This window comes from Nannobrachium achirus (assembly GCF_963921795.1).
Source record: "Nannobrachium achirus genome assembly, chromosome: 8".
Classification (NCBI taxonomy): Eukaryota; Metazoa; Chordata; class Actinopteri; order Myctophiformes; family Myctophidae; genus Nannobrachium; species Nannobrachium achirus.
In genome coordinates this window covers 36071887-36093538 of record NC_137817.1, presented here as the reverse complement: position 1 = coordinate 36093538, position 21652 = coordinate 36071887, and the positions used below count along the sequence as shown (strand labels likewise).

The 21652-nt window shown below is 40.5% G+C and overlaps 2 protein-coding genes across 2 annotated transcripts in view; both read left to right on the top strand.

Moving 5' to 3' along the window:
- cpda (carboxypeptidase D, a) overlaps positions 1-3186 on the top strand; it is a 33009-nt gene extending 29823 nt beyond the window's left edge. The window contains exon 21 of the mRNA XM_080732336.1: positions 431-3186. Coding sequence (XP_080588462.1) covers positions 431-657 — 227 coding nt within the window. The 3' untranslated portion in view covers positions 658-3186. The remainder of the gene's footprint in view (positions 1-430) is intronic.
- Positions 3187-6612: 3426 nt separating this feature from the next.
- The window catches only part of gosr1 (golgi SNAP receptor complex member 1), a 42096-nt gene continuing 27056 nt past the window's right edge, over positions 6613-21652 (top strand). Inside the window, exons 1-6 of the mRNA XM_080731312.1 lie at positions 6613-6658; positions 8306-8417; positions 10532-10619; positions 11654-11761; positions 12277-12368; positions 19933-20007. Of these exons, the coding sequence (XP_080587438.1) occupies positions 6631-6658; positions 8306-8417; positions 10532-10619; positions 11654-11761; positions 12277-12368; positions 19933-20007 (503 nt within the window). The 5' untranslated portion in view covers positions 6613-6630. The remainder of the gene's footprint in view (positions 6659-8305; positions 8418-10531; positions 10620-11653; positions 11762-12276; positions 12369-19932; positions 20008-21652) is intronic.

Sequence of the window (21652 nt, the reverse complement as noted above, 5' to 3'; positions counted from 1 at the left end):
TGGGTTGAAAAATTGTGGGGAAAAAAATATATCATCCATGAACATTGACTGCCAGTTATTAACACATTAGATGCTAGGTTTTTTTAGCTAGCCCATTTCTTTTTATTTAATCAGCGTATTGGCATGGAACTAGGAAATAGAGATAAGAAGGAGATCTCCTTCTTTGGCATGAAATGTGTTAAGCCCATATCTGGCCATATTGTGTCAGTCTCTGTTGTTTCAGCGCGACCTCTCCCTTTGGGCGTCTTACTGGTACTCTCACTCCTGTGTGTGTCTCCAAAATCTTAATGCAATATGTCTAATTATTACACAGTAGACTTTGGTTTGGCATATACCGGTACTATAGTGATACATAGGCGGTCTCACCTCATCTGACTGCAAACATTGGTCTCTAACTGAGCATTGTGTTCCTTTTCATCCTCATGTGCAGCGGCCTCCATGACAGCGCTGGTGGTGACGGCGTGCATCATCTGGTGCGTGTGCTCGGCCAAGTCCAGCCAGGGCAAGGACGGCTTCCACCGGCTTCGACAGCACCGGGACGACTACGACGACGAAATCCGCCTCACCTCCATGGGCTCCAAGAAATCGCTGCTAGCCCACGAGTTCCAGGACGATAGCGAGAGTGAGGAGGACACATTATATGCCAACAAGCTTTGAGAACAAAGCAACGCTTCCCAAAATGTTCTGGTCAACAAGGGCTGTCTGAACTGGAGGCAGTACTGATACCCTTAGGATTAATATTTTAAGAGCAGTGAAGGTGCTCTTTCCGCCATGATGCCAACAAACTTTTGAGCCTACACCCTCTGCCATTTGGGGATTAGTATTACTCTGGTAATACTATAAGAACTTCTGCTTCTCTCTGTAACTGATGGGCTGGCCTGTGTTTGTTTTGCTTCTTATCTCCATTGGACTGGTTCAGAGGAAAGGAGCCAGAAAGAGATAAAGAGGAAGGGGGTTGGTCCATTGTGGCCCATATCCATCCATCCCTATAATGTACCCTGAATCTCCCAGCCTCTTGTTTTCCAAGCTGCCCAAAGTGTGCTCTCTCATGAACTGCTATCTGTCCTGCCTGGCCTATCCTGGCCTCTCAGTCTAAATTAAATCATTTTTAGCTTTGTATGGATACTATGGATGTAAAAGCATAATTAGACACATGTGATACTGCTAGTTCTATTACTGATAGGTACTGGTATACATAGGTGATTACAAACCATTATCATTTCAAAAGTCAGTATTGACACATTTACTGTAAGTACTGAGGCTTTGAGAGAGCGATTCCAATACTGTGCCTTGGCTTCTGTAGAACTAGACAGTCCAGGTGGGCTTAATGTATTTGGCTGATGTTGATGATGGCAGGAATGTAGTGAATGGATCATTTTCAGTCCAGGTTTTCAATACTCAGGTGTTATGAAAGAGACACCATTGTACTTTGGAAGGCTGCTAAATTCCAATGTTGCACAGGCGCCTTTGCTTCGTTGGTGGTTTTTGTCATGGTTTTTATGTGCTGAATTAGGGTTGTGGCTACTATAAACCATGCTGGGGTCAGTTTCTCCAAAGCAGTGACCTCCAATGTTAGAAAGCTTAAAAGAAACCCACCTCAGTTAATAGTAAGGGGATTTTATAAGATATTTGACCAATCTGCGAAGTAAATCGTTACCAAGAAATTTCTTCACTAAAGTGTTTCTAAAGGTGTGTAATAACATGTACTAAAAGGTTGAAAGTCAACTCCTGGGGGAAACCTCATAAAAAAAAGGATTTGTGTTTGTGTCCCATTAATTTACTATACAGGAAAAGAATACAAAAAATAAATGTGCTTTAAGTAGGATGTGAGGGGTCAAACTAGGGGTTTTTCATGATGCTGAATCCATTGCAAGCATTTGTTTTGCACGAAAAACATTCCTTAGGCTAAAAACGGACCCATAAAACGATAGTTTAGTGATGAATCATCAATTTTCACCGTTTTGTGGGGGCCATTTGTAGCCCACGGAATGTTTTTTCTGCAAAACAAATGCTTGCAATGGATTCAGCAACATGACAAACCCCTAGTTTGACCCCTCACATCCTACTTAAAGCACATTTATTTTTTGTATTCTTTTCCTGTATAGTAAATTAATGGGACACAAACACAAATCATTTTTTATGAGGTTTCCCCCAGGAGTTGAATTTCAACCTTTTAGTACATATTATTACACACCTTTAGAAACACTTTGGTGAAGAAATTTCTTGGTAACGATTTACTTTGCAGATTTTCTTATGTTCCCCTTACTATAAGTCAATGCCCTCTATGCATAATACTAAGTTAAGTTGCACTGAATGGAAAGTAAAGATTGTTTTATATCAGTGGAGGAGAATGGCACTAGTAGAAAAAGGATAACAGATTGTAAGTATCATTGTCTCAATTTATTTTAGACCACATTTTCAGATGGATAATTGGGTAGTTATTATTTAAAAATAACGTTTCCATAATGTTCTCTTGGTAACTCACTCTGAACATTTGGATATGATGGTTGCCTGGATCATGGATCATTCCCCACAAGTCCATGTTTCAACACGATTTGTTTTCTGGGAATAGATATACAAAATAAAATGGAAAATAAAAGCCTTACTGCCCTGCAATTTTCTACTGGTTTTATTTTATTCCAACAAGTCTCCCTTCCCCACCCCACAGCAAAATACCACAAACAAGTTGCATTGGCATTGTCCGTCCTTGAATGACTTAATCATGACGGATGAAATTCAGTGCAACATATACTGTATCAGTGCTGATTGTTTGCATCTGTATAAAAGTTGAAGGAATTGATAGAACTTGAAACATCTCATACCCATGTAATGTGGAAAGAATGCTTTGATATCCATGAGTGGCATAGCATCAAACCTTTGACATAAAATTATTTGTAAAAAGATGTGAATAGAGAAAGGCAGTTTTGTAATTTATTTTTCTTCACAACACTTGTGTGTATGCATTTTTCAATTTGAGTGTGGTGGGGTGTACTATTTTATATTAAATGGAATCACTTGTAAATAATGTAATGTTTGCCAATTGTGAATAAGAAAATAAGTGCAATTCAAGTCAGCCTATAGCCTACATACAACCAACATTTAATAATACATCTTTGTATGTGTGATTGTGATAACATGCTAACAAACACAAACTTATGAAACATGAAATAAAGCCACAACAATGAAGCTATTGCCTGTGTTGAATTACTTGACATCACACCCAATTCTGTGCCAAATTTGTGAAATAGCTGCCAGTGCCGGACTGCCGGTAAATGAAATATCTGCCAGTGCCGGACTGCCAGTAAATTAAATATCTGCCAGTGCCGGACTGCCAGTAAATGAAATATCTGCCAGTGCCAGACTGCCGGTAGCTGATATTGGGAAGGAGAGGGACCAAAGGGTAGTCAGCTCAGGAGTGTTTTTGTTTTGTGAGTGTTTTTTCTAGTGACTCGTTACTATGCTCCTAATACGTGACCAGGGTGTGTTTTTTCGCTAACCTTTTTCATTTATTTTTGGAGCCGTGTGCAGAGCACATGGGCTCCCTCTGAGTGGCAATGTGTGTCCTGTCTCACCAGTGAGAACTGTCCCGTTGAGTTCGAACAGTACCTTTTATGACCACACATGTTAAGGGAGGGGCGCTGTTTTCAGGCCAGGCACACACACGCACACACACACACAGGGGGGAACACATAGAATCAAAAACATAGATCTGGAAGTGCTCAATTTCACGGCTCCACTTCGAACCAAGGTTTGATTTTAATAATGCTTTGGGAAAATGAAAAAAAAAATTAAATACAGTAAAACATTATTAAAAGTAAATGAAAATTGTTTTCGAAAAGACTCAGCCCGCTCACGTATTAAGAGGGTAGTATGAGTCACCAGAAAAAAATAATGGGTGTTTTTAATGAATCTATCATGGTTAAAATTGAGTTTGAAGTTACAATGGGGGTGTATGGGGAGAGGCCTGGAGGGGAGAGGCCTGAAGGGCCTGGAGGGCCTGATAACATTACATCAAATATCTAAATATTGAATCAAGCAACTTAAAAACTGTTCAGGGTGTTCATAAAAGCCTGATTAGACAATAAAATGACCAAAAGTTTTTTTGAAAGTGAAATATCCCTTTAAAGTGTTAGAACGCTAGAGACGTTAGGTTAGACGTTACACCCAAAAAACTGATTCAACCCCCCTATAAATGTGACACATATAAATTATGTTTGCTTTATTTAATTACTTCACTTCAAGGCATAAGCATATACATTTAATTGATATAACTCAAATATTATTAATAGTGCCAGATGTGATACATTTACATTATGTTGGCTTTATTTAAATGTATTTAATTATAATATATGCAAATGTATTGAATTGATGTAACTGAACAAATATTAATCGTGCTTACCTTAAATATATACATTTACAATATATGCATTTTTATTAAATTGTTCCAACTCAAATGTAATTAATAGTGCTTATACAAAATCTATTCATTTAACATTATGCATTTATATTACATTCATGTAACTCAAATCTTAGTAATGGAATTTAAAAACACATTGAAAATGAGTTCCAATGAAAACTCCCAGAGTCCCATAAACCACGCCTCTCACCAATTTTATTGAGTAGTTTTTAAGGCTGAAATCATTCTGAGAATATTGTTTGAATCCAACTCAATTTTATTAAGTACATTTTACAGATCTGAGAAGTGACTCCAGCCCTTTCCCTTGATTGGTCAAATAAGTTGGTCACATGTTATGCAAAGCATGCTGGGAACAGCATTTTTCTAGGTTTTCAGGGAAATGTTTAAGCTTTCGGGAGCTAAAAATGCTAAATGTATCATATCAATGTGTCTGCCTTGGCAAGATGACTGTCATATGTCAGAATTTGATTTGTCAGTATTTGAGCCTAAACCCTAACCCTAACTGCTAGGCTGCTAGTTTAAGCTTGAGCTCCCTCCCCATGCTAGGCTAAAAGAGAAGGACTCATGGTAACTTTGAGGTTATTGCGTTGGTTTTCTCTTAAATGTTCTGATTATTCAATAATCACTGCTATTGCATATATCCATTATGCATCTGTATGTTGATATTGTAAAACTTGAAACAAATCATCCAGAAGAAAACCTGAAACCGAACTCTTCTTATGTAAATGTAAAAGTATTTTATTTATCTTAGCTTAATTCCATAAAAATGAGTTGAACCAACACATTTACGTTAACATTTGTTTGAGTTGGACAAACGTAAATTAATTAAGTTCATATAATTAACTTGGCTTAAGTTAATGAAAATGAGTTGGACTAATTGAACAACATGCATTGCATTGAATGTAGATTTGACTTGGGACTACATATATTGGGACTACATATATTGTCTGGTATCGCGACGCCCCAGCTGCCTTAAAGCTAAAGCTCCAAACAGCCCAAAACAAACTAATTAGGGTTGTGCTTGGTCTCCCTCCTCTGACCCACCTTACCGAGCATCACCACGAAAGCGTGGGGTGGCTCAAAGTAGCTGACAGAGTACAGCATCTTGCAATGGGCCTGGTGTACAAGATACACTACACCTCCAAGATTCCCATGTACCTGACAAACTACTTCTTAAAGGTCAAGGATGTTCACGATCATAACACCAGAGGCAGCTCCACTAATCATCATCAGCGTAGATTTAACACTAAACAAGGCGCTAACTCGTTCTCCTGCTATACCATCAACATGTGGAACGCCCTTCCACAAGCCCTAAAGGAGAGCAAATCTCTAGCCTCCTTCAAAATTGGTATGAAAAGTCACCTTCAGACAGCAGCTACCCGTGACTTGTAAATAGACTAAGCCCCCATGCTCCCCCCCCCTTTTTCTTTGTATTCTGCCTTTTGTATTTGATGTTATGCTTTTGAAACTGATATTATCCTAGATAAAGTACTATGTTCTATCCGTCTGTCTTTCAATGTTATATGAGATACTTAAAGTGTGGTTCCTGTGGAAATAAGCCTCGGCTTTCTAGGATCTCCTTTTAGTTGACCTTGTACCAGTGATTTGTACTGTCATGAAACTGTACTTTTTTCTATTGCAAACTTCTAATAAATTCTTCAATCAATCAATCAATCCCATATATAAATTTACTCATATAAAATGGGTGGAAAAGTTTCACACATTTAAAATGTGTTCAACTGAGAGATTATTTTTTTGGGTGTAGAAAGCAGTGGTTCTCAAACCTCATGTCAAGGACTTATTATTAGCCCGCGGACCCCCATTTGAAAAGATATGCCAGGGGCCCCCACAATTTTTACTGCTCAACAGTGATTCTCACCATTTTAATTTCAAGGACCCCCAGTTTGACTTGATTAGTCTACTCTATGGATTGTTAATTTAACTCTGAGTTACATACCCATGAGGGTACATTTGGTTCCTAACTATCATTTAGCTGGGGACCCCATGGAACTCCCTCAAGGACCCCTGAGGGAGTTCCACTCAGTTTCCACTCCCACTTTGAGAACCAATGCGTCAAAGAATAAATGGAAATAAATAAATAACTAGACAATGCAATACCTTCTACCGCCACGAGGAGGCACCATTCGGCCATTAGTTTTCTCCTGACAGAGTGACAACATGCCGGAAGCTGGTGACGTCATTGGACAACAAAGATGGCAGGAAGCAGCAACTACTGGGAAGGTGAGGTGTCTTTATTAAGTCCATAACTAACGATAGGACAGTGGAACCTGGTCATAATGACAGCAGAGCTGCCGTTTAGTAAAACCTTTAATCAGTGCCAGGACGAAAAGGACGACGAACTTCAGTTACTCAAACCAATTGTCACGGTATTACTCGCTAGCAACAAGCTAACGCAACGTTTCAGAAGAGCAAGGCAATAATAAAGGCAATTAGTGCTGCTTCAAGCAGCAATAATTGTACTTTTACTCGAGCTTGTAAGTTTCATACAAGCAGCCTGCTTGTATGACATTTACAAGCTCGAGTAAAAGTACAATATTTGCCTCTGAGAGGTACTGGAGTAGAAGTAAAAGTATCGAAAACTGAAAAAAAGAAATACCAAAAAAATGTACTTAAGTACAGTACTTGAGTAAATGTATTTAGTTACTTTACACCACTGATGATGCCTTGTGATCTTGTAAATAGGTTATCTTTGGGACTCGACCCCATGGTACGACAAATTATATAAACCATGGTGTTGCTTGCAAGTTGCAACCAGTGTTTGTTTGACTCCTGCATCAGTGGATGGAATAGTGGCTCCTCTTATCCTGAGCTGGTTAACTCCTACAGTAGGAGAGTGTTATCCTGGATAGCTATGATCCACACAGATAAATATATATAAAAGTTAAAACTAGTTATGATAATTAGTAAGCAGACAGCATATTGACAAGCACTGTAATCACCTGGAAGAGTGTTCGGCTCTGATGATGAACAAAGTCATCAACATTTTAAAGTTTAAAAAAAGCCATTTGATTCTGAAAGTGTCCCACTGTCCCACCAGCTAAAATAAGATTATGCGTCATGTTCATTAGCTGACTGAACTAGCCATAGAGTATATATAAAAGGGAACTAGCTGACTGAGTTAACACATCCTAGTGCGATCACTAACAAATTTGTGAACAATCCGAAATCAAGACTTCACTTCTCAGTCCCATTAACCATATACAGTATCTCACGAAAGTGAGTACACCCTCTCATTTCTGCAAATATCTAATTATATCTCTTCATGGGACAACACTGAAGAAATGACACTTCAGTCAGTGTACAGCTTGCATAACAGTCTAGCCGCAAATTGCTACACAAGATTTTTTTTAATAGGTTGAATCGAGGGTTGCAATACCTCTCATAGGCAGCCAATGCATCAAAAAGTTTTTTACTACCTGATTGTATTAAACGACGTCAAACTCACCAACATTGGGGCTGTATGGAAAGCTTGGAGTATCCTCTTTCTATCTGCAAAGTGTTTGTTTCATAAAAACCCAGCGTAGACATGTTATGAGTTATATCTGTCAATAAATCCAAGAAGACATGTTTTGAGTGTTGAACTTTGGAAGCGCTCGTCTTCTATAACGCCATGTCCCGCTGCTTCCTGCATTAGGCTATGTGACATTTAGAACCAGCTGGTACACAGGACCACTGAGTGACTAGATTCGCCAGAAATAGCGGATCTACAAGCCCACAACTTGTCGCAACACAACGTGTTGTGAGCTTGTAGATCAGCTTTAAAAGAGCGCACCAAGTACAGTGCAACTCAGGTCCGTTTGACCAAGTACAGAAAGAGGTTCAAATAAAAGGGCATTGATAAAAATTGCTTGTGTGCGTTTGTTCCAGATCTGCGGAAGCAGGCCAGGCAGTTGGAGAACGAGCTGGACCTGAAGCTGGTCTCTTTCAGTAAACTCTGCACCAGCTACAGCAGCTCCAGGGATGGACGCCGAGGAGAAACGTAAGTAGGGGTGTCCGTAGGGCTGTCACGATTAAGACATTTTACATGACGATTATTTGTCACTCAAACAATTGCAATTAACGATTTAATTGTGTTTTTGTTGTTGACAATTACATTTCTGTTTGGCTTTTAGGCTTTGAAGTTGCACATGGTAGATATGACACATAACCTAAATATACAAAGAAATTACTGACATATTTGACAACTTTATACTTAAAAAAGAACATGAGCTTGTAGATCTGCTATTTCCACTATAAACATATGAAAATGTTTCAACATGGAAACGAATATGACGATTATGAATATGTGATAGCCCTAGGTGTCCGTGGCAAAGACTGTCAAATTTTAGATTTTCCTTTTTACACACCGTTATAATGTTCTTAATTTGATCATAATACCCAATTACTGAATGTCAAGTCTCCAGGTTTTCTTCAGAATATGTAGGTATGACATTGATTTACTGCCACACTATGGCACACATTATGAGTCCACTTGACTCCACGAGCACTAGTGGTTCTTAAATGTTTTATTTGCAAGGACCCGCTTAACTCTGATTGCCTACAAATGGAATGAAATCCATTTCTACACGTTCAGAGTTACAGACCTGTTGTAATGGTCTTTCTGGGCCAGCTCTTTTTGTGTTTCTGGTAATATTGTTGTCCACTCATTTTGTATGTCCATCCACAAGCCAGCATGGTGATGAACGTAAGGCCTGCTGCCTGGTTTAAACCACAGTGCATACAGTATATGACTGGATTATATTTTGATCTAGTTTTGTGTCCTGGAAAACAATTTCCTAAATTAATGCGAGGTTTATGAATTGATTTGAGTGATGTATTAAAAGGAAAGGTGGTTGAATGGCAGCAGCTTTGTTTTGCTAGGGTCCGTGACACACACACACACACACACACACACACACACACACACACACACACACACACACACACACACACACACACACACACACACACACTCAGTCTACCTGGGAATTAAATGAGTGATATATTTCCTGGTACGCTTTGAAGAGGGCGTCTGGAGTAAGATTAATGTGTACTCTGGTATGGTAGGTACACATCAGGTGTGAAACCCATCCGTACCAAAGCACAGAAGTTGACTGCTATTTTTATATTATTTGTACCAGACTATAGTACTTGACCGACTTTATTCGTTCCATCCACGTCAGATAAACCTTATTTTGCTGGGACATTTTGCTAAGAGATACTTTATATATACAGTTTAATTTTTATAAATGTATTTGTGAATTAATTTTCTCCATTGACTTTTCCCAAATATGGAGATGACTGACATCATAGATGTCTGACATCATAGACCACATGAGACTGACACAGTGTCCATATATGGGCATTCCAAGATATGGGCTTAATATCGATGTCATCAGGGATCTCTATATATGGGCATAAAAGGGACATGGACTGACACAGAGAACTCCTAATTCGCCATTTATTTGTGAATTAATTTTCCCCATTGACTTGAATGGGGAAAATTCAAGTAATTCAATTCAATTCAAGTAATTTCAAGTGCGTCACGGCACCCACACTTGCAATTTCCAATTGCATCTTTCTAGTATTATACTATATCATGTCATGTCATGCATTTAGTTCTACTTGAATGTGTGCATGAAGATGTGCGTGCTTATTTGCCTTCTACTACTTGAAAGTTGACATGAAATAATAATCCTGCTGCTAGTGTTTCAGTAGCACGGGAACTAAAAAAAATACATCATGTTGTGACAGTGAGCTCAGCTCTGGTTGAAAAGATACACTCGAGGCTGGTTACGCAGCATCACACAACGTTAGTGTTGGCCATCAGTTTGTAGCTTCATCAGTTTGTCTCTGGCTTCCGTTGAAAATGACCTGTCTTTCTTGTCTACTTGCTTGTCTCTTTGTCGCTGCTAGTGTGAAGCTACAGTGCAATATCCACAACATTTCATGTTTGTTTGCAAATTTGTTGTTTCTGACATTGTTGAAACTTTGCAAAAGCAAGTATTAAATTAACATTCTTATTTCACTGTACAATTATGGGCTTTAGAATTTGCCATCACCATCTTAACATTTTCATCTCTTTCTTCTCTTACATTATTATCTCTCCTCCAGGTCAGACACTACCCCCTTGCTCAACAACTCAACCCAGGACAGGATGTTTGACACCATGTCAGTAGAGATTGAACAACTGTTGGCCAAAGTAAGACTATTGCTTTCTAGTATTCTGAGAATGGCCTAGAAAAAGCTGTTACCAAGCATATTACATAATTATTGAACATAGCATACTTACTTCAACATGACAGTGAAATTAAGGAGCCCAGACGACCTCTGAACTTGCATGCGTGTTTATGTATATTGCCATGACAAAATCTAATCTTCCTGGGGTCCAACACAGAAAAGTATCTCAACCAAAACATTCATCACATCAACTGTATAATCACTATATTCTATGAAATAAAGTAAGAATAAGAAATAAAGATCTGTTAAGTAAATAAAAACAAAAGAATTAAGAAATAAACCAAAATAATATACAACAAATTAAACCTTTAACCTCTGGGGGTTAGTGCAGGATTGTTTGCATTAAGTGTGCTTTTAACACTTATGTTGCAATGATTTTTTCTCTTCAATGTCTCGCGTTGTCATGGTTACCATAGACTTCCATGTAATTGTGCAATTGTGTAAAAAGTGCACGCCCATGCCTAGATGATGCACCACGTGTGTAGATGCTGTTCACAGCTTTCAAACAAAAAAATCCGCTTGGAAATCCGTTCAGGCATTCATGATTTATCAGCCATTATGTTTTCTTCAGATGTAAACAAACATGGCTGCCATGTTTGAAAGAATGAGTTGGTATGGGGGTTAAACATGCAATTTCGCGATCGCGATCATGCCTAATACATTTCTGGAGGTCAAAAAAAAAATTGAAAATTTTTTTTTTTTTTTTTTTTTTTTCAAAAACGGCCCAAACTCGGGAAACTCGGGGTTGGCACAGCGGTAGTACCAATACAAACTCGGGAAACTCGGGGTTGGCACCATATGTGTTAAGTCACACTGGTCAGTCAGCTATACTTGTCTGAAGTATGTCTGCAAGTAGAATCATGTTGTGTGTGTGTTAAATCGTATCATGTCTTGTCATGCGTAGATGTTGTGTCTAAGCTTCTGTCTGTGTTTCTTATCTGCGTGCCTCCCACCAGGCTTTAAATTGTTTTCATTATTTCCCCCCCTCTTCCACAGCTCACTGCAGTTAACGACAAGATGGCAGAGTATACCAGCACCCCTGGCGCGGCATCTCTTAACGCAGCTCTCATGCATACGCTCCAGAGACACAGAGACATCTTACAGGTCTGTCACATTTCCTTTCATCCTCTTTCCTTTCTTTCACTCCCTGCACCCGGGATTCCCTGTTACAAGTTGAAGACTAAAGTTGTTCCCTGTCAAATAAAACAAATTACAATTTAGGCATTTAGCAGATATTCTTATCCAGAGTGACTTACAATAAGCAAGGTAAATATCACATACATAGAACACATTCATGCACATTGAAACTATAGGAGACTAGGTAAACTGTCAACAATTGACAATTGAATGAGAGCTGTGTCCAAACTTTTGACTGTTAGAGTGTGTCTAATCTCTAATTAGCATGCTATCTGAATTACATTCTTTACATTTGTGGTCAAGAAAAACAAAACAAATCTGAGAAACAAAACATGAGAATGAATGACCAAGGCATAGTTGCCGTATCTTGGTCAGACGCTAGCATAAATCCATCGAGAGAGAAGTTGACAAGAAGGGGTACAAGGACAGTGAATATTTTAAATATCAAATAAAATCATTTATTTATCATCCCCCTCCCCCAGGACTATACTCACGAATTCCACAAAACCAAAGGCAACTTCCTGGCCATCCGAGAAAGAGAAGACCTACTAGGATCTGTCAGAAAAGACATTGAGTGAGTACCTGCGCATACATGTACATGCAACCTAGTACTTCAGTCCTTATCACAAAGAAAGAGACAGGCTACTTATAAACATGCTGGGTGGATTTGGTGAAACTGAGGGCTGTCAATTAATATTCAAAATTTGAACATAATGGGGATAATGAACAGATGTTCCAATGTTTAAAAACATGGTTCTCATGTGGGCCTCCGTTTGGTAATGATGGCAGAAGGTACTTGGCCACAGAGAGAGTGATTTGCACTCCAAGCAATCTAAAAAGCCTTGTTTGGAAATACTTCCTATTTTGGTCAGTAACTTGGCATGATGGTTTCATTATCATTTCCCGTTTCGTGTTAATGGAAAGATAATTGTTGTTTATCATAGCACAGCTCACTTGGAGCCTTGTGACTATTAACCCTATTAAAAACGAGTATCGAATAACATACACATGATGAATTATTTGTTTGGTCTGGCTCCGAACAAGTGCGTTTTCAGCACCAACCACAGCGTATAGAGAGAAGGTGTCTGACAATTGTGGCCCGTCAAGAGCAATGAAAAAGTGTGTCAAGTGCATGTGAAGGTGGTATCTTTGCACGAGTGGGCCTGAAGTTTCAAGCTAATCACTGAAAAGATGACATTGCCAAGGGTTGGCTTGTTTCTGTGCTTTGAGGGCACAGCAATTCCAGCTGTTCATTTTATTTATTTCCTGGAAGAATAATTGAACCGTGAACCCTTCCTCTTGGCACTGCTCCTAGAAATGATGTTGGCCATTAAAATAGAGGAGATTCATGGCCTCTTTGACCCCGTGCTAGAAAGATGGTTCTGTCCTCACATTGACTCAGCTATGAGTGAGGGTATTGAAATGAGTTTGGGATTTCCATGGACCATGACTCTTGTCTGTTTTTAATGGCTTATTGATTCTTAAGACACAGACGTGTGCGTAAGGAAGACCACTGCAGGCTCCCTATTGATTCTCCACTACCAACCAACCTTCTTGTATGCAGATAGTCTGCCACTGGCTCAAGCCGTCACCCATGTTCTATGGTCCTGCCAAGGTCCAACCCTACGTCAATAAGTCCTCCAGTGAACCACTCATAGTGGAAGATTGAATAGATGATGCTTCCTCTGTAGATTGGGGCAAGGTATTATAAAGTCATGCTCACACAAAGCAGCATGAATGTGTTGATCTAGGTAAAGTAGGCCTTAAGATGGGAGGATTCTGGGTGGCACTTGTTTACCACAGCAGATGTGGAATTGTGTCTACTAGTTTTTCGGGCACTTGTTCAGTAGGGAGGGGCCCAATGGACCTGTGAAGTTTGGTTTGAGATCCAAGTTGACCCAGTAATAAAATTAACCCGGACTCTAATTGGAGCCCTGGGGTAATAGAATCTGAATCGACCTGCACCCGAGTGACCATGAAGACCTCTAGTTCAGCGCCATCATATTTGAGGATGAGTTGGTTAATTCTGGACGGGTAAATGGATGCAGTCTTCTACCCTTTGTAATAACAATCCCTCCATCAGATGTTTGGCTGGCCTGGGGTGTTGACTGCTTGGCCTGCTGTGGTGCCATCTAACCACTAACCACAGAAAGGACATCCAATCAGTCAGGCAGGCTGAGGCAGAACATTTTGTATTGCACCCCAGACGAATGGAGGCAAAATCTACTGTTTGTGAGTTTGTACAGTTCTTGCTGCTGCATAATTCCTTGAAATAAGCATGTTGCCGCTGATTATTCAGGACGTACAGCATAACCGTGGTTATACTTTTTCTTCCAACTAATACACACATGGGGCCTCCAGCTGCTTCTTTTCACTTGACCGGGAGGTTAACACATTCTGAGGAACACAACATCCCTCTGGATCCTGCTCCCTGCTGACTAACCTGTAGGTGTAGGAGTTGCTAGTGCAGCAATAGAGAACACCCTCATCTGCCGCACACGTGAACATGGCTGTAGTTCTAACTGTAGTTCCCATTTCCAGAAGGTGGCATGTCTGTTTCCTGTTCAGTTTCCCACAGCTTTATTTGACTTCCTCAGCAGCAGATTTGAACCGGAAATGTGTATCATGTGTTTCCAGTTCAAATCTGCTGCTGAGCCAATCAAATAAAGCTATGGGAATAATTGTTGACCCATAGGCTAGCAAACCTTGTCCTGTGGCGGTCAGCCAGTCAATGAGATTAGAACTGTTGTACTTGTGCAGTATTGTTTTGAGGGTATATTGTATAATATTGAACCAAGCACTGCATGTACCACCACCAATCTTCGAAAACTTCAATAATTCATATTGTCAGGGAGCCACCAGTGACTCTACTAATAGGCCCAGCTAATCAGCGATGGTGAATCTAATGCATAGCAATAAGCCAGTGTTGCTGACCCTACCATCAGCCTAATGATGACTAATGAGCAAGTGGCATACTAACGGTGGATCCCCCTAATCTCACAGGTGTTGTGGTCATGGTATAGTGGAGAGGACTGATGAATCATATTATGGTCCTCTCTGGCTGTATTCACATTGTATAAAGCATCAAACTAGCATCAAACTTCAATGGCTTGATCTGTTGCTCCTGCTGCTTCATCATCAACGGAGCTGCTTGTTTTTAGCATTGGATTGACTTTTGGACATCAGCAGTAAATCAATAAAGGGCAGAACTAAAGTAGGAATGGGAACATAAAAATGGTTTAGTCAAAACTACAACCAAAAGCATTCTTGCAAATGAGCCAGAGTTTAACTTCAGAGTAGGAGGCAGAGCTGTGATGTTGTATGTAAGAATGCTTTCAAAAAGTGGCAGGTAGACAGTATTGGACTAAACTTATTGTGAGAAGAGAACACACACTTCCTCTTTGGTCACGAGAATGTAATTCTTGATTAATTATGTGATGGGTTTTGTCATCTAAAGCAATGGTTTTCAACCCTTTTCATAACAAGGTCCTTATTCATTAGACATTTGAGCCACGGACCACCTTTTGAGATTTTGCCTCTCAGACCCAAAACTTATTTAATATTTTGTTGTTGTTGGATAAGATTTTGTCCACAATTCCATCCATGCTGTATTGATGTGATACCATAGGAGAAATAAAAGTCGGGTCCACATCAATATGCCGACGGGCCGGTATGCCGACACTAAAACTAACCATGACGAGTAACTAACCTGCCGACGCTAGTCGGAACAGCAACCCGTCTGCATATTGAGCGGACCCCATAAAGGTCAAACCCAAATAACTGTAACGGAGCTTAAGGAGGTGATGCGGACGTCCCCACCCGGGCTTTGAACCCAGGCCTCTCGTGTGAAAGTCCAATATCTTATTCTTAACCATACTCCAAACGGATATCCCTTTGGAGCGAGGGAGATACTAGATTTTTGAGGCTTCAGACTGGGGCTGCGACTCTCCGCTGTGGCTGCGACTCTCTCTGCCACATAACAATTCTTCTACATTCTCTAATTGTGTCGAATTATTGTAAATTAAATAATGCAGATGTTAAACAATAATTTACCTGAGAAGGTCATTTTACACTCTCAAGATTTAAAGATCTATATTTGGTTACCAACTCTCCATCATTTAGCTGGGGACCACCTGGAACCCACTCAAGGACCACTGGTTGAAAACCACTGACCAAAGACTTAAGCAGAAATAGAAATAGTTATTTGTGTAAAGGTAGTAGATGGTAAGATTTTTACTCATTGCATTTTAGTCCTACACAGCAAAAACTAAAATTCTAATGGACCCTCAAGAGTCCATTTATAATCAGGATAATCTGTGATTGAATTCCCCCAATGAATTGATGCCACAGTACAAGCTTTGGTGCAGCATTGTCTTTGGACTGGCAGCCAGCCAGCCCACCATTGTTGTTGAAGTCAATGAAACCTGGCTGTACTAATTTGACGTTTGGCCTTGAACTTGACACATACATATTGTTGTATGTTATTGAAAAATATTATTTGCTTTTTAATTAGCAGATTTAGTTTAAGTTTAGAATGAAAGGTTTTCTCCATGACCACAATTCCAGTACTAAATGCCCATGCTGCAGTGATGTCTACTGTTAACTGAGGTAGCTAGAGGGCAGCATTGCTCTCTTGGATTCCGTTTTCCTTTTGGTAAAGCACCTACACCTAAACACATACTATTTTCAGTGCTATTGCCTGCTTGACTACAACAGCTTCCTAAATACCTGCACTGAGCTCAGAACTACAGCTGCCAGTACTGTGACGCTAAACTTCAGCAGCATAATGACGTCTAGTCCGTGATTTACATGGGTGCTCTTTGAACAAACTTCCCTCAAACAATAGCAGTGCCAGCAATACTCTCTGGCCGCCCGGCTAACTACTAAATACGATTAACCATGTTTGTTTTTCATTCGGTTGGGATGGTTGTGCAGGGTTGGTTGTTGATGGGGTTGGTATGTGAGCGTTTGTATGCTGTGTTGTCTGAACGATTCATTGCTCTTTCTTCCTCCTACTCCCTTTTTTTCTCTCGCTCCAGTCGAACAGGAGGGTGGGGCTGTGTTAAATGGTCAAAATCCCAACAGGGCATATGAGGAGGCAGCTGCTAAGGATGCTGAGTGTAGAGCGTTGCATCCAGCAGGAGGAGAGATGGGGATGAGAGTAGATTTTATGAGCAGATGTAGAATGACTATGATGGCTCAGACATGGAGCATGTCTTATTTTCTGCTGCCTTATCAACATTATTGCATGGAGCTATGAATATTCGGATGTAATCAATGCAATGTCACATACATAATGTAACAAATGTAGAGAGATGGTGAGGAACATGGTGCTATTAATTATTTATTAAACATTCCCGACTGCCCATTCTGTAGCCGTTATTTCTTTTTGTTTTTTAAATAAGTGCACATTCATGTAGCTTGTGTTATGAAAGCTGATTGATTCTTGCTGCTGGATTTTATTTTGTTGTACTCAAGCCCTTAGATCGGGGGAGACAGACACAGAAATGTGGTGGGTCCTGTACTCGTCTCCTCTCTTTCTCTTCCTCTCTGTTCCTTTTCTCATCCCCCTGCAGCTCATATTTATTATTTATGCTGGTCTAAATGCTTTTGTGTAAGGGAGGTTGCTGGAGCAAGAGAGAATAAGGAACAAAGAGGCTTGGATGGTTTTAGAATTCTGAATGACTGATACAAATAATTGTCTTCTATTCTTAAGAATAGATACTCAAACCTTTGGTAGTAATAACACTTTACTTACTACCAGGCGCTGGAAATAGACTATAGTCTAGTAACTTGCCACAAAAAAAGATTTGATTTTTTATAATTGAATGACTATTATAACTCTGGCTCGATATGCATCATCATGTGCATATATGGTACTGACAGACCTCAAACTTGGCGCACGCATTGGCAAGGACTCAAGGGAGTGTGGTGTACTCCGTCGAGTAGTTCAGCTATTCCAGTTGTCCAGAACTGCTGATCCGACCGATATGTCCATTCGGTAGGCATAATGGATATCCAGTTGTCCAGAACCACCGAGCCGACAAATATGCCCATATATGGGCATGCCAAGGCATATACTGTTGACATCAGGGATCTACAGTATCTCCATTATGGACATAGAACGGGTACTCTGAAAAAGTGCCCAACACTATGGGCCCTATTTTCGCCCATGCCTTACCCCTTATCCCTAAATGTCTTTGCCTTTATTTAATAATATGAAAAACATGTAAAATACTTCAAATAGCCGATCTACAAGCTCACAACCTGTCGATGTAGATCGGCTAGTTATACTATTTTTAAATGTTTTTCAAAATAGTAAAAAAAGGCAAAGAAGTTTAGGGATGAGGGCTAAGGCATGGACGGAAATATATCTCTTTGACTCAGACATATTGATCGGATCTGTGGTGATGTGAGGGCCCAAACCTCTAATAAAGTTAAAAGGACGGCAGTGGCCAGTGTTTTATTGGTGAATTAATGTTTGGGAGGACGCCACACACACATCGCTTAACACCTACACTAACTGGAGTTAGCAGGCTATTGATATGCATCCAGGCGCGTTTATTAATGCTGCTGGTGTGACACTATAGCTTTTGTAAAAGTTGTTGATGTGTGAACATTAGGGTTGTTTTAAACTCGATGCATGTGCATGAGTTTGCTCCTGCTCCAAAAGATTCGGGACGGGTGGACATGATCAACATAACACTGGCAGTGGCTCAGGAGGCACACTGGCCTCTGGGAACTGGAACGTTCCTGGTTCGACCCCTGGCTCAAGTCACTGAATCCTGAAATCTGCTCCTCATGAGCAAGTTGATGCTTTGCAAGGTTTTCCCCATTGTCGGTATGAATGTGTGTATGTGAGGCATACGTTGCAAAGCACTTTGAGTGGTTGGAAGACTAGAAAAAGCACTTTATTAATGCAGTCTATTTTCAATTTGTACTGTCAAACCAGCTAATAGAGTCCAGCCCATCCAGCATGGCAAAGATGATGGATTGTGGGTAGGAGGCGGTGCACCGCAATGTTCTAATAAGCACTTTATCACATTCTGAAGTTTTGAAAATGTTGGAGATGATAGGTATAATGGTGAAAGTTTAAACAACAAACAAGACAACTTAGTTGGTCCTTGGGACAAAAATAGTCCAGGACCAGGGCTGGGAACTTGGGAAGGCATGGGAACATCACAGCCCACTGTTTTCTGGGACTTTGACATATAAAAGTAAGATGCCAGTTGGGAACAATACAAGTTGCGATTGCATACCCCACCCAGATTTTGTCTGCCTGTGTTCCTTCTATGTAATGTCCATACAGTATAGACTATTTCTCAGAGCGGCAACCATGACAAGCGGCATCTATGTGTGTGTGAGGCTGTGCACCGACATTTTTGCAGAAACCCACAAATGGCAAGAAACCAACCCATTCCCATTGAAAAGTAGAATCCACCTTCATAGGTAGATTTAAACGTCGAAGTCAGAGAAGGTCATAAAAATTGCTAAAATAGCTGATCTACAAGCTCAATGTTCTGCCAATCCACTGGAAATCTACTGGCTTGCCATTGGCAGGAATTGTGTGAAGTTTTGAAATGGCACAGCTGTATGCCTCTATTGGTTGTCCATAGATGCCTATATGTGGTCATTTCACTTCAGTCGTTTCAGTGGTTGTCCAATCCGAACAAACTGATGCCGGGCACCTGCAACATAACATTAAAAATCAAACCCAAGTTTGAAGTGAGCGGTTGTGTGTGTGTGTGTGTGTGTGCGTGCGTGTGTGCGTGTGTGCGCGTGTGTGTTGCTCACCCAGGTGTGTGTGTGTGTGTGTGTGTTGGTGGGGGGGGGGGGGGGGGCGTGCACCCGTGTGTGTGAGAGTGTGAGCCATACTTGCTCACTCAGGCCAACACTGCTATTGCAGTTGATGCTCAGGGCAGACTAGACTCAACAGCACCTCTCTGGTCACATAGGGTACTCAGGCTACATACACCAGAGGCTACATACAGACAGACACACACACAGACAGACACACACGGATACACACACGGCCACGCTATGGAGACGGTGTGACCACCGCTCAAAAAATGATATTTTGTACTCTAGCATGCAATCATTTTTTTTGTTTAATTGTGTATCAAACATGTCTTTCCTAGGTCATACAAGAGCGGCTCCGGAGTAAACAACAGAAGAACAGAGCTGTTCCTGAAGGAGCACGAACACCTGAGAAAGTAAGTTTTAACACTCCTACGTTTGTTCCGTCTTCATATACCTGTAATTGACTCAATTAAAGCTACAAACCATACACACATTCAGACTACAGCAAATGTAAAAGAACATCTACTTTCTCGTGAGTAGTTCTTATTCAAGTATCTACAGTAGCAGAGTGAAAATGGCATAGACAACTGAAATGAATGTATTATATTATTTACTGAAGTGATGAAACAAGACAGAAATTGCATTCAATGGAAGATGTAAATATTGATTGTGATATGACACAGTAGCTGCTGTGTAAGCTATTACCAATGTGGCCCCACAACGAGGTGAACAGCAGAGGAAATAAGTTGTACACATTATTGTGTATGGAGAGTGTCACACCAATCACGGCAAATGCAAGTTATAGTGTGTTTCCATACTCTGCCATACAAATGAAAGTGCCATTTAAAGGAAATGCCTTTTTCCTCCTTCGTGAGGCTTGATGGAATGCCTATGCATTTAATCCAACAAAAATACTTCACTGGGGCATGCATTTGGTCAGTTGTACCTTAAGTGTTTTTCTTTTCTCCCAATCTTTCAAACCATGCATGATTTTTTCTTGGTCGGTGTTAGTGATTGAAAGTAGACCATAGGTGGTAGGTCCAGTTTTCCAGTGCTGTGTACCCTTTCTTGGCAAAGCACCTGCCACTTCCCAGTAATCAAGCTAGCAAGCCTTGTGCAATGCTGGGATTACTCATCTTGATGGGGCCGCTCAGTCATTTGGAATAACCCATTGCCTCCTCTGTTGCTGCTTGGTAAGCACTGGCAATCAAAGTGTGTGTGTGTCTCTCTCTCTCTCTCTCTCTCTCTCTCTCTCTCTCTCTCTCTCTCTCTCTCTCTCTCTCTCTCTCTCTCTTGCTGCCTCGCTCTTTCTAGCCCCCCTCCTCTCTTTACCACCGCCTACCTAATCTCTAGCCCTTGTCCTCTCTACTCTTGTCATCACCTATGGGAAGCTGTGTTTTTCTTTTTCAAGTCTAGAGGCATTGGGGTTTTAATCAGGCTATAGAAATCTAATTTTGTTTTGAGCACCTTGCCTTTTAGTCCTGTGTGACAAAACCTTTAGTGTTCCAGTTAAAGTTCAGTTAGAAGAATATATGGGCATGGTAAGCCCACAGTATTATAATCCTGCAGTTAACAACATGGTAATAAATCCTAAAGGTCAAAGCATTGCAAACAGTTTGCCCCCCCCCCCCCCTTTTTTTTTTGTTACATGGGTATTCTTGTAAGCCTTGGCTGGTCAGTCATACAGTATTAAATGAATTGAGATGATACATACCCTCATAGTTTTACCCTGGCAGCTTCCTTTGGCTTTCTCCCAATATAAACAGCATGTGATGTTGCAATTCTAGTCATTATTTGCGTACCTGTGCTGTTCAGCCATGAGTGTGTGAGTGTGAGGTATGAGAGGGATTTCAGCAGGGCACACACACCAGAAATAAACCACCCAGCAGTGTTCATCATGGCTGACGTTGAATGGCCTTGAAGAGCCTCATCAGAGTCAATAAATGGGGCATGAGAACTATCAACCAGTCTGAGTGAGCGGTCCCCCCTTTGAAATTGGTTCACCATTTATTTTCTGCCGCAGACTGAAGGGAGCCTTGTGATTTCAATATTAAAGTT